Here is a 14,372-nt window from a genome sequence, read left to right as displayed (position 1 = left end):
GATAAAACATATTGACTTGCGTTGTTTTTGCAGGGAATATCATAATATACAATCTAAGCCAAATTAATAAAATGAAATAGATAAACATCGAAGTGTTAGTGGTTTTATTGCTATTATAATAATATTACATAAGATGAAATACATTTTTTTCTAAAATAAACAACAACTTAACTTTTTTGAATGGCAGCAAAAACTACACAAGTCAATGACTTGAGTAGTTATTGCAGAAATTATAGCTTATCGTAGTAAATTGTGTATTAAATATTAGTCTTACCTATGTAGTTTTTACTCAGAATACGTAACCACGTATATTATTATCAAATTTGACAAAAAGTCAATATTGAAAAATTGGTGACTTATGTCGTTATTGAAATGACTGATTCAATTGCATAATACATAAATTATCGTCTATCAATGCATTTACTGTTGGCAATTGTCTTCAACTATTTATAAATAAACCACTAACATCTGGATCTATGGGTGGCCGCACCCAACACTTGTATACAAAAAAAAGAAAAGCGGATAAGTGGATGTCGCTCTGGCTCTGCTGTACTGTAGGTTTTAAGTGGCTCACTATATAACAGATTGTATTAAATTTGAATTCAATGATATAATATCATTGTATACAAAAAGCGATTCTGAGTAGTGACGGTTTGTCAGTCTGGATATTTTATATTGTTGTTATTTATTATAGCCTATAAGTTGAATTAATATTTTTAAATTCATCACAATTTTTTATTCGTTTCTATGGTGATACACTAAGCATTAGAAATTCCCTATTAGCGGTTTTTTGTAATTTGTCGGTGGTTTTCCCCATGGCATTAAATAACTATTGAGAAAATCGAAAAATTATACCATCTTGATCCAATTTGTTAAAAGATAAGATACTAAATATTGAAATCGAAGCACTCCTTCTGGTAGACATTTTGTAATAAGTATAAAAAAAAATACTGAACAATATTTTTAAAAAATTTGAATTTGAATTTATCTCTAAGAAAAATGACAATATATAAGTATTTTTTCTGTTATTATCTTTAATTGCTAAATTTTCCTATATAGTACCAAGAATAAACTGCATAATAGGTATATAGATTATAAATGTAAATCATAAAATAAATAATAACAATATCAGCAAGGAAATGTTGAAACATGATTAAAACACTTGACTTTTTGTTTAAAATAATTTTTAATAGAATGTTCACTCTCTTATGTCTTATATCATTTAACTATTTAAGCCATCATGAATAATCTTTAAAATATACATTAATTTATAATGCATATTCTTAATATTAAAATAAACTATAATTCTTTAAAGGAATGTTGGAACATAAGTGAACTAGATATTAAAATAGTCCAACAATTAATTTAACATTACATTTAAAGTATATTATTTATGATTCTACAACTTAAAATGTTTAAAAAAAAGTCTTTATGTACTATATAAATGGTAACATTTTATGCATTGGCATTTTGTTGAGCTGTAATCACGTGTTCATTCATAATCAATTGATACTCCTGAAACCTTTGTGTCATTCTTTCAGAAGCTTTAAGAAATTTGCTTGTACAATTTTCAGCACACCTTACCTAAAATACAAAATTGTTATTAAATTAAACACACATTTCATAGAAAAAGTTTAATTCATAAATCAATTTATTATATTTATTAGTATAATCTAAAAAACCATTATTGAAAGAAATTTAACCTACTTCTTCACTTTTAAGATCACCTATTGTAAAATCTGTTGCACAATCCATAAAACATAACTCTGTTAATTTATTATATGACTTAAATATTTCTTTAACCTGAAAAAATAATAATATTAAAATAATTAGTAGGTTACTAATATAATTGTCTTATAAAGGTTAAAAGATATAAACAACATAGGTATCAGACATGCATTTGGTTACAAAATAGTATTGAACTTAAATCAATGAATTTTCTAGTCATTATTGATATAGTATGTCCTAGTGTGAACAGACGTCCAAACGTACCACATTGTTGGGTTGGGGGGTTATCCCTCTTTTTAAATCTGTATCCCCCCTTTTAAAATGGTCCCGCTTTTGTCTCGCATTTACAAATATTAAATATTTTTATTTTTTGTAATTTTTACTGAGTAAGGTTTTAGTTATAAAATGTACAAAATATGTTAAATATGTGATATGTAATATAGGTCATATGCAGGTGCCACATAAGTGTCTCCTTCGTATATCTAGACAGTGACTAGTAGGAAATATTTCTTTCACTGTAAATGTAGTGAAAATATAAACATATATACCTATACTTACACACACAAACTTTACCAAAGTAATTTGTAAAATGTTTAGACTATATCTAGTTAGAATATAAATTGAGATTCGAGAAAAAATTAAATAGTAACTTTATGTATAATACAATCTAAAAAAATATAAAATGTAAATTACCTATTATATTTATATGAAAAAAAATCTCAATATCAGAAACATATTTTTAGTACCTACCTATATAGTATCTACAAAAATAGAATTGATGTAAGAATTATGTAATCCATGAATTGGACAGGTATTTAAAACTAAATCATTGATGACTAGAATATACATATGGATCTAATTGGTTAAACAGATAATAAATTAAACATATATATGTTAGTATGTTACAAAACTTTGTACTTACACTGGCCAGTTGAGAAGCATCAAATTCCATATTAGGGTCAGTCACATTCGCATTTGCGTTTTCCATTATAATGTTGAGTATCGGAAATATAAATTATAGTATCTGTTCTAATATGGAAACGAATGAATCAAGATAAAATAGGCAACAAAAATATGGAATATCTTTAAAAATTGATTTTTTTCAACCATACAATAAATATAAAATATAAATTATAAAAGATAAAGTACTATCAAAGTACTATCACACACTCACCCCACGAACTACTACTATCATTACTATAGTATTATTATTTATTAACATCACAGATATAGATAACAATTAACATTTACATTTTCAGAGAATAAATTGCTCAAAGCGGAGTGCAACGGTTCACTAACGTTTCATATTTAATTCATGTTCGGTATTTTTCTTCTTGAATAACATAATATTGTACATTAATGATAATTTAGCTATTTTGATTTGAGTTCTTAAAAACTGTCAGCACTGGTTAGGTTTTAGAGGTTAAAATTACATTTTAATCGATTTTTATCGATTCAATAAAGTTAATGGTGAGTTATTTAATTGAGGAAAAGTCAATAACAAATATTTATTTGGCTTAAAATAAAATCTTAACTATTTGCATTTATTTAAATCCATAAAATAATATTTTAGAGCAGGCAATAATTATGAAATTAATTATTTAAGCAACTAATTCAAACATCGATAAGTTATCTCTTTTTTCGATTGTTTTGATATCACTCCGATATAGTCCGCGTTGCATATTGTTTTCTTTCGGTCTCCGCAGTCCGCGTTGGACGTGAAATTATTTAAATATTATAATATTATAATTAAAATAACCACTGCGATTTTCAAGACGTTAACTAGTGACCACAAAGCAAATCATGGTAAGTGTTATTTTATGAAATAACTAAAAAAGTGTAAAAGTTAAGTTTTATGTCAGCGAAATGATCTATGCGATACTCGCACGGCCTAACCTCCGTAGCATCTTGCCACATGGTTTTTTGCTATGAATGCCGTTTCTATCTGGCATTTTGTTGATGTTTTCGTAGCACGTAATTATTTCGGGTTGATCATTTAGTATATATCTTATTTACCATATCTGATCAAATACAAATTTTTCAATATCGAGCTTCATTAAAATAATTTTTTTTTATTAACTTATAAATCGGATACGTAGGTAGGTTAGTTAGTAACAAAAATGGTTCTGTAGTAGCTCTATATTTCAAAATCAATACTGATAATATTTTGTTTGTGACACCAAAATAAATTTAAAACATAAATAATCTTTAGTAGGCATTTCATAATTGTAATCTTTTGTGTATGTTTGTGTATAGGTATTGGATTAAACGACATATAAATTAATACATTTATTGAATGAAATGTAATATTGAAAAATTAATATTAATATGCTTGGGTAGGTAGGTACTTAATTTATATTATATTTTTAACTATCTAATGATGAACCTTACACACTGATAATTTAAGTGATTGTATATTAAGGGACGTAATTCTGAAGATTTTTAATAATTGTTTAAATAGGTATATAATATTGAGAAAAATGTTGTGATGAATCTTACGTACTGATCATTTTAGTGATTGTATATTAAGGGACGTAATTCTGAAGAATTAATAATTGTTTAAATAGGCATATTATAATATTGATAAAAATTTAGTGATGAATCTTACGTACTGATCATTTTAGTGATTGTATATTAAGGGACGTAATTCTGAAGAATTAATAATTATTTAAATATATAATATTAAGAAAAATTTAATGATGAATCTTATGTACTGATCATTTTAGTGATTGTATATTAAGGGACGTAATTCTGAAGAATTAATAATTGTTTAAATATATAATATTAAGAAAAATTTAATTATGTATCTTTTAGTACTGATCATTTTAGTGGTTGTATGTTAAGGGACATAATTCTGAAGAATAATAATTTTTTAACATGTAGGTGATCTTAATAATATTTTAATGATGAATCTTACGTACTGATCATTTTAGTGAATGGATATTAAGGGACGTAATTCTGAAGTAAAAACTGTTTGGTTTGTTAAATAACACTTAGTCAATTATTATGAAGTCTTGATTTTAAATAAATAAGATGAGTCAATTTTGAGTCATTCTCACTGCCCATAACAGTTTATATGTCAGGTCATAGAAAGAGTATTTAACTTACCCAAGTAAATTTACTATTTTGTATTGTAAATTATAATTCCATAATGAGAGTAAAATAGAAATATGTACATAGAATACAGATAACTAGTGTGAAAGCATGTTCTGATATTAAATTAAAAACCAATAGTTTGAATGATATTAGATTTTCACAACTAGGAAACAAAACTATACTGTTTGAGTCAAAAACGGGCCTTATTGCATTATTCTTGTTATGAAAAGTCACACTTAGTTATTTTTTATAATAATGTTTTGTACCTGTTTTTGTATATTGTATTTTTAATAATACATATTTTTTTTGTTTAGCCACAAGAAATTAAGGAAATCAAGGATTTCCTTCTGAAGGCTAGAAGGAAGGATGCTAAATGTAATATTTGTATTTCTCTAAATAATATAGTGTTACTTAAATGTATTTAATTTTAAAATTATTTTTATAGCTGTCAAGATTAAGAAGAACATTGAAAATGTTAAATTCAAGGTTCGTTGTTCTCGATTCCTTTATACCTTAGTAATCACAGACAAGGAAAAAGCAGAAAAACTTAAACAATCATTGCCACCTGGTAAGATATTTAATTAAATATTAAATAATTATTAATTAATTATATTAATTTATATAATTGTTTATTGTAGGTCTTCAAGTGAAGGAGATCAAATGTAAAAAAATGAGCACTGAAAATAAAGAGAAAAAATTATAAGGTTGCTGTGGATTAACGTTTATATAAAATATAATTAACTTTATTACATGTAAATTTTATATTCTTTATTCTTTAAGTTCCTATAATGTTATCATTTATCGACTATGAAAGTATTCTCTATCCCACGAGAGAATAATCAGTCTGCTGACCAATTCTCGTCAGTACCGCTCATCCCCCACCAACTACCCGGTATTAATGTGATCACGTGGTTCTCGACATACCAATCGAATCATTTGTGATGCGTGAAAAGTAATTATTCTCTTGTGGGACAGAGAATAGAACAAGGATAAACATGTGGTATACATAGGTAGTATTTGTAAATATTCATGAGGGATGTTAGCGAACCAATACCCAGATTTATGGAATTGGTCTGCTGGGAATTTGCTATGTTAAGTTATTTCACTTAAAAATATGTTTTAAATTGTAATTTCCCTACTATTGTCTTAGTGCTTATTACACCATTAAGCATTGATTAATTATATTTAATCAATGCATTAAGTTACTAGTTGGCATAAGTGATTATACATTGTAGGAGTTATTATTTATTGTTATTAGCATTTATCACTTGATTTTGTGATTTGCTTTTATATTATTATCTAGGTATAACAATATTTATTGTTTAGTTCAGTATTAACAGTTTTTTTAAATCAAATTTGATAATTTAAAAAAAAAAACTGACGAGCGAAATATATAGATATACTTTGTTCTCTCCTTTAATAGTACATTTACTCCAATATTAGGAAAATGAAAAACACATGTACTTTAAATTAGCTTTCTAGTGTATTGGTGGCTACACTGCGTATGGTCTCTTTAAAGTTTTTTTTTCTATAACATATTCTCTAAAGTTTATAATTCTTAGTTTAAATTCTAATTCATGATAATAATCAGGTACACTTATTAGAATTTTCAGTGACAAAAGCAAAGTATTCTGTATTTATTTTTAATACTCGTATGGTATTTGTTAAATAATATCAGCCATCGGGTGATTATCAAAAAATATTTTGAACAAATAACCATACTGTCTATGGACATATTTATGTAATTTTTCTGAATTAAAATTTCCGAAAATAGAAATTGTCAAAGATGTGTGGCTTCATTCCTTATACATTTTCATAGTTTTTGTTTGAAAATACATTACAATAAGTATCCACAAATGACGATCTTCTAAAGAAGGTTTAAAGTACTTGATATTTTAATAGTAGGTAGTTCAGTATGTACTTGTAATCTGATAAACTCATTAAAAGGACCACTAGTAATTTATTATTTTGAGCTTCAATCGTACACAAATCATGTACTATATACTCTGTTCAAAATAAGACCGGACCTCGGCGGCGGTCAGACGCCGTCCCCACTACGGCGACGCGTTGGGCGCTGCCCACGGAACAAAGCCACGCCCATGCGCACAACTCGGCCGCCGAGGTCCGGTCTTATTTCGAACAGAGTATAGTCTCTATACCAAATTTGATAATTTTTACGCCACATTTTTACCCAAAAGTTAAAATCCGGAAATAAATAGACCATACTTCACTAGAAAAAATAAATACACCTATCCGTAGAGGTAGGATAATAGAATTACGGTAAAATCATTAATATTGATTAAAATGTATAAATAACCACGTATGACAATGGTGATTCACTATATTTTTCTAGTGAGTCGCTACTCAAATTTTTACTACTAAATGATCTACAAAATATGTTAGACAACTACTATCAACATTTGAAAAAAAAAGCTAAAATACTAACTATAAGCAATAATTCTTTTAAAAAGTGAAATTTGTTCATATTCAATCAAATTATATTTGAAAAAAAACTTTCATCAATTAATTATCATCTTCAAAATATTAATATTTTACATACGCATAACTCACTTACAATGATTGTAAAAATCTATGAGAAAACCATAGACCTTATACTAATAGACGGAACATCTAGGCCTGATGCTGGTGGGTGGTGCGGTTTGTGTTACAGTGATATATATATATTATATACAGTAATATACAGAGTATTGTATCATCTAGTGCGGTGTACGTTGTACTACCTTGATCAGCGCCGTCACGCTTGGACGCCGGAACTACAACCACGTCCCGTCTATTAGTATAAGGACTATGGAGAAAACAGATAATGTTCTTACATTTAAGTTTGATAATATCAATTAATATGTCAATTCAGTATAATATTTAAGTTAACAACACAATTTGATGTATTATCCGTTAGTAAAACTGAGACATGTAGGTATGACATTCATCTTGGCTCTTAAGAGTAGGTATTTGTTGCAGTAGCTTTCGTATTTTGATAAAAAATATATAAATAAAAATATTGTATTGATTATTATAGTCATAAAAATCAGATAATATTGTATCATAAAAAAAAATGAATCCAAAATTCTTATACCTAACAAACTAAATATGTGCACTTCGTTGCCCATTAAATGTACCAACTCTATATGACTCAAACCGTGTTCAATTCGTTATTTAATATTCGGTGTATGGTGTTTAAAATTAATCTTAATTTTTCCGTTGCCTGGAATATCAATTCTGATTCGCAGCAGTATATTATCAGGTAGGCAATCTACCTACCTGTGGTAGATCGCGGACCCCTAGTTTGTACGTAAGTGTATGATTTAACTCGAAAGTACCAAAGTTTCTACCTATGGTGAATTAATATAATCAATTAATACAAAATCTTAACCTAACCTGTTGCGTCACTGTTGTATTTTTGACATCCAGATTTCCTACTTTTCCGGCGGATTTTCCTTAAATGTTGTTTCATAATAACCTTCTACGTGGTATACTCTTTCGTTTAAAAAAAATCATGAAGATCTGATAAGTAGTTCCAGAGTTGATCCTGTACTAAGATTTTCATTTCACATTTATAATATTTTATATAGTTAGAAGATATCTGTATATATAAAAAGACTTGTCCTGGGTAATTCATCATCGCCTAGCCGGAACTGCTGAAGCTATGGATATGAAATTTTCAGTAAATGTACTTATTACTATGTATAGGTGCACTAAGAAAGGATTTTTCGAAATTCAATTTTAAAGAGGTGCTCAAACAGGGATCTTGAGGTTCACGATGGAAATTGGAAATTTTATTTTTATTTATTTTTTAAATAGTTGCCATTGGTTACAGTCTACAGTAGAAATTAGTATTTATTTATTATTGATTCCCATTGGTTATTTGGGCAGATCAGGTACAAGCTAGCACTAAATCAAATTATTGAACATTGCAGCAAGTTACACTCAAAAACAGTTGAACAATCATAATTTTTTTAAGTTGCAATTTTTTACGGACAACTGAGTGCACGGGTTCAGCTTAGTATGAATGTTGTGTGTAGATTAAACCTCTGGAAAGAAGACATACTAATTTAGGAATGGTTAAATTTGGTTTTTTTTTAATTCATCTGATATTAGTAGTTATGTTAAGTTAGGATTTTGTATTAATTGATTATATTAATCCACCAAAGGTGGAATACGACAAACTTGGTATAACTTTGATACTTTAGAGTTAAATCATACATTCATACACCTACGTACAAACAGCACGTTGTCCGCGATCTACCGTAGGTAGATTGCCTACCTGATAATATACTGCTGCGAATCAGAATTTTTATTCCAGGAAACGAAAAAGTTAAGATACATTTTGAACACCATACACCGAATGTTAAATAACGAATTGTACAAAGTTCGAGTCATATAGAGTTGGTACATTTAACGGGAAACGAAGTGCAAAAATGTATAACAATTCATCAATCGAGAACGGCTGGTCCGATTTGGCTCAAATTTTTTTTAAGATGTTCGTAACTGCCAGGAGAAGGTTTTTACGAAATAAAATTTTAGGAAAATCCACCGGAAAGGTAGGAAATCTCAAATCTGTATGTCAAAAATACAACAGTGCATTATATCATATTGGTTGATATTGGTTAATCGGGCATGTTTGTTGATTTCATATAATATAAAAATGAATCGTAGAATGTGTTGCTAATCGCAATAATTCTACTGTACGTGTGTAAGTGTGTTGTGACTGAACTCCTCCTAAATGGTTAGACCGATTTGAATGAATTTTTTGTATGCGTTTGCGTTTATTCATCTGATTTTAGTACGGTTAGGTTAAGATTTTGTATTAATTGATTAGGTATATCAATCCACCATAGGTAGAATCAGGGGCGCCATTTCAGTTTTTTTTTAAGGTGTTCAAACAATTAAAGAGGACAATTTTTTCCCACCTCCAGGCCAATCGTTAAAAAAACGTTTCTAGTGTTTTCAGTTTTTCATTACAGATTCATTACAGTATCAAAAACATACTTAATAAAAACATATTTTTATAGTTAACACATAAACACATTACATTTTACCGTTCATACATTCTGTGTATATACTGTATAGTGTATAGTAAAGATATTTTTAGATAGAATAGATGCATATTATTATTATTATTATGTCTTTTGTCTATCAGTAACCAGGGGCGGACTGGCCCAGGGTGCTATACACCAAGTAGCACCCCGGGCCCCCGTTTGTATTTATGATCCGGGCCCCCGATTACCACAGTCGGTATACGGTATAATACTGGTATAATACGGTATTATACAAAATAAAAATAAAATAGCATATTTCAACATCTCTACAAATAAACAACATGTTATTCTTAATATTTTTTTTATATTTACTTATAAAACTAAGGACTCTTTCCTATTTTAGGTAGGTTTGAAAAAAAATTACAGGCCCCTAATTAATTTTGCACCCCGGGCCAAAAATAGCCAGTCCGACCCTGTCAGTAGCCACTTACCATTTACACATATTTGTGTGTGCCAGTGAATAAAGTGATACCGATATCAATTTATCAATTTTCAAATTAAAGAACACAATATTATAATATTATTTATGATTATCAGTGAATAGCTGCGGTGCATGCACAATTAAAGATTGGCAAACTGAAGGCCATCTGGCCATAGTATTAATTAGGCCTAGGCCAATTGTGCACAACAAAATTACAGGGTGTGCGAGTGCACACCCTGCCCCCCCCCAAATGACGCCCTTGGGTAGAATACGACAAACTTGGTGTAACTTTGATACTTTAGAGTTAAATTATAAATTATAAATTATAAATTATAAATTTTATTATCACTAACGTATATACAGCACGGGGTCCGTGATCTACCACAGGTAGATTGCCTACCTGATAATGTACTGCTGTGAATCAGAATTTTTATTCCGGACAACGGAAAAGTTAAGATTAATTTTGAAACCATACACCGAATATTAAATAACGAATTGAACAAAGTTTGAGTCACATATAGTTGGTACACTTAATTGGCAACGAAGTGCACGGGTTCAGCTAGTACCTATATAATATATTGACAAAAAATAATAAAATTAATTAACAAAGGTGCTTGTAAGTTGTAACCAATAGCAAGCAATATAGGTACAATACACTATTATTATTTTAATCCGCAACTTAACTTGTTGTTTTTAGCCATGTCATCAGGTGTACACTTAAAAGGCCATAACTCCGGAACCACTTATCGCACAGCGTACAAACTTCACAGAAACCATCTACATATCAATCTTAATATGCCCTGAAATTTTTATCGAAATCGGTTTGGTGTATCTTGAGTTACAAAATGTATTCAAAATGTACACTTATTTTTATATATGTAGATTATTGTATAATATTGTCAAATTAAAATAAATCACAGCAGAATTTTTAAATGTGTTATATATAACATTATATATAAAGCTTAATAAGTAAAAATATTGTTATGATTTATTATCTAGTTTTAAAATGAATTTGAATAAATCAGAATAATGCAATAATATGTACACAGAACAGGTGAAATTCAGCTATTCAGTGAAGGACTATCGCCACGAGATATTAAGACTTTTATCATTTACGTGGGGTAGCGGATTGTTCATACAAATAATTGTAATGATATATATATTATATATATATCATATTTAATTATATATTAGAGGCATTTCTGCTTATGGTGTAGAGAAAAATATATTGAATAACATTGATGTTTAAGACGTTATTAACATTGTTTAAAATAAAAAAGTTTTATTAGGTACCTAGATAAAAAAAAAAATATGTACCTATATTTATTTTAATAAAATATGGTTTTCTGTTTTAAGTGCAAAATATGAGGTAATTAGCTAGTTGTTTAATTATTAATTGGAGGGCAACATGTTCTATAATCTATATAACTTTAAAATAAGAATGCATGTGAAATATAGTTTTTCTTAGTCTGCCACTGTCTGAATCATTGTATTATAAATACCTATCATAGACCATAGCATAATATAAATTACATACATATAAATAATATGGTACTTACCTAGTTACCTAATATATTATTGTTATTAATATTCAACTATAAACCATATTTATCCTTTACTGGTTGTCATGGTTTATAATAGTATTAATATTTGAAATGACATCATCAAGCTTCAAGATATTAAAAAGTTATTTTATAAATTAAAGACACTGATTTTCTTGTTTCCATGATACATAAATAAACAAAAAAAAAAAACATAGGTACACATTGAAATTTAAAGAGTGCATTATTACAATTTAGTTGAAGTCGAATGACAGAACAAAAATGCCTTCAATTAATAATATAAACAGGTAAATTATTATACATGTATGTAATGTATTTAAAAATAAATTATTAGTTGAGATAGGTAGTATGAAACATCATTAATATTAAATAAGTTCAATAATTTAAACTGTACAAATAATTAATTACTTAAAACAATTTAAATTTAAATATATTGAAAAGTTAAGAAAAATAAATAGGCTCATTAACAAATAGATATATCAAAATGCACGTATTAAATCAGTAATAAATAATAATTGTTTAAATTGATGGTCAAATGTTGAATGAATAGTTTTTTTTTAAGAATTACTTTATACCTAGTATTAGTAGTATTTAGTACAATTATCTAATAGTAATATTAATTATAAAAAATAATCTAACCTAACGAAATAATCAATGACATCAGTTATCTAGGTTTTATTACATTTCTAAATGTATAAAGTAAAGTAAATAATATTTATATATATTAAACTTAATGGTTTAGCCGAAAAGGAAAGAGTACGGATTTTGGTCAAAAAGGATCTCTCCCAAATAAACAACTAGACTGACAAATCGTCTCCGCTCAGAATCGTTTTTCTTATACAGTGATATTATATCATTGAATTCAAATTTAATACTATCCATTTACAGTGACTCACTTGTAACCTAATGTACAGCAGGGCGACATCCACTTACCCACCTTTTTTACATCTGTTGATGTCCAGTTTTCACGCCATTCTTTTGTATCCTCAAAGTTTGATAGTGCCAACTCCTTAGCTGTGCTCCACGGGGGCGAGGGGCTTCCTTGATTTTAGCCTGAGGTTAGGTGTAGGTATTTCTCAGCATTTGATTATATTAATCCACCATAGGTGGAATACGACAAACTTGGTATAACTTTGATACTATTATTAGAGTTAAATCATACACCTACGTACAAACAGCACGGGGTCCGCGATCCGCCGTAGGTAGATTGCTTACCTGATAATATACTGCTGTAAGCCTGTAAATCAGAATTTTTATTCCGGGAAACAGAAAAGTTAAGATACATTTCGAACACCATACACCGAATATTAAATAACGAATTGTACAAAGTTCGAGTCATATAGAGTTGGTACATTTAACGGGCAACGAAGTGCACGGGATCAGCTAGTATACCATAAATTGCAATATAAAATAATATTATAATACTTATTTAATTATTTTTTGATTTATTTAATTGTATTTATATATTTGTGTACTTATATTAGATAAAATTATTATTAATGTTCATGTTCATTATTATACCTATTCCAATCAAAATATTGTTATAAATTAAAACATGTGGTAAGTATATTGAATAAAATTAATACTACCCTTAACATTTTCGAGGAACGAGCGCATTTAGTCTATAAACCCAGAAAATGACATAGCGCAATTGGTATAATATGAAAAGGTAATTTGAAGCGCAATTGGTAAACTCCCGATACCTACTGGTAAGTGCAAGGCCAAATTATACAATTTTATTGGAACTTGCCTGTACTCCCATAATAAACGTGATAAGGGATTTAGCTATTTATTAAGATGCAAAAATGCAGGTAATTACAGGTACTAGGTAGGTTACCACTAGTTACGTTGTGCAGCAGCAATATAACAGTCAACAGATCGAACGGAAAGAATAAAACCAAACCGTTTCAATGGTCAAAAATGACTTGACAGGAAAAACGATCACGTCTTGAAGAATTCCTAGTCTGATAATTTGAAAGAGGAAAATGTTATTTTGGTCACATAGTAGGTTTTAGGTACTTATAGATTTTTGATTTAACTTTAAATGAAGCTAGACAATTATATTTAAAAATATTTAAAAGTTAAAAGCTATTGTTATTATTGAAACTTTTATTATACAACTTAATACTTGAGGCCCATTATTCTTTGAAATAAACGCCAATAATGATAATAATATACCTATCCATTATCTAATGGTGTACCTAATTAATGATAAGATGAACGGATTTTAACTCCAAGAAAATGCCATTGTCTTTTCTAAAATCACTTATTTATGTTTAGATTAAACTTCAATGACGATGACTACAATTTTATTTATGGTGTTGTGGACGATATATGGAAAAATGTGTTAAAAGTTGTGTCTCAAAGAATTTTAGATGAAAAAGAAATACACTTTATAAGCCGTTGCAACGTTAATGCCATGTTTCGAATATTTAAGGTAAAATTAGTTATTGGCTAATAAGTCAGTTATAAGTTATAACCAATATACTATAATATATTTATATATAC

At 28.2% G+C, this 14,372-nt stretch overlaps 3 protein-coding genes across 3 annotated transcripts in view; 2 read left to right on the top strand and 1 right to left on the bottom strand.

Annotated features, from left to right (window-relative positions):
- Positions 1 to 1,167: 1,167 nt before the first annotated feature.
- Positions 1,168 to 2,887, bottom strand: LOC100161739 (mitochondrial import inner membrane translocase subunit Tim9). Its single transcript, XM_001951906.5, has 3 exons — positions 2,651 to 2,887; positions 1,708 to 1,803; positions 1,168 to 1,584 (listed from the first exon to the last, which is right to left on the bottom strand). The coding sequence occupies exons 1-3, from the start codon at positions 2,714 to 2,716 to the stop codon at positions 1,456 to 1,458; spliced, it is 291 nt and encodes a 96-aa protein (XP_001951941.1). The 5' UTR covers positions 2,717 to 2,887; the 3' UTR covers positions 1,168 to 1,455.
- Positions 2,888 to 3,379: 492 nt separating this feature from the next.
- Positions 3,380 to 5,581, top strand: LOC100163801 (60S ribosomal protein L38). Its single transcript, XM_001951879.5, has 4 exons — positions 3,380 to 3,534; positions 5,139 to 5,199; positions 5,270 to 5,392; positions 5,463 to 5,581. The coding sequence occupies exons 1-4, from the start codon at positions 3,532 to 3,534 to the stop codon at positions 5,525 to 5,527; spliced, it is 252 nt and encodes an 83-aa protein (XP_001951914.1). The 5' UTR covers positions 3,380 to 3,531; the 3' UTR covers positions 5,528 to 5,581.
- Positions 5,582 to 12,004: 6,423 nt separating this feature from the next.
- The window catches only part of LOC103309175, a 5,010-nt gene continuing 2,642 nt past the window's right edge, over positions 12,005 to 14,372 (top strand). Inside the window, exons 1-2 of the mRNA XM_008184002.2 lie at positions 12,005 to 12,151; positions 14,145 to 14,301. Coding sequence (XP_008182224.1) covers positions 12,126 to 12,151; positions 14,145 to 14,301 — 183 coding nt within the window. The 5' untranslated portion in view covers positions 12,005 to 12,125. The remainder of the gene's footprint in view (positions 12,152 to 14,144; positions 14,302 to 14,372) is intronic.

Source organism: Acyrthosiphon pisum, chromosome A1 (assembly GCF_005508785.2).
Source record: "Acyrthosiphon pisum isolate AL4f chromosome A1, pea_aphid_22Mar2018_4r6ur, whole genome shotgun sequence".
Classification (NCBI taxonomy): Eukaryota; Metazoa; Arthropoda; class Insecta; order Hemiptera; family Aphididae; genus Acyrthosiphon; species Acyrthosiphon pisum.
Note: the sequence above shows the minus strand (reverse complement) of the source record. Positions and strands in the feature narration are given on the sequence as shown.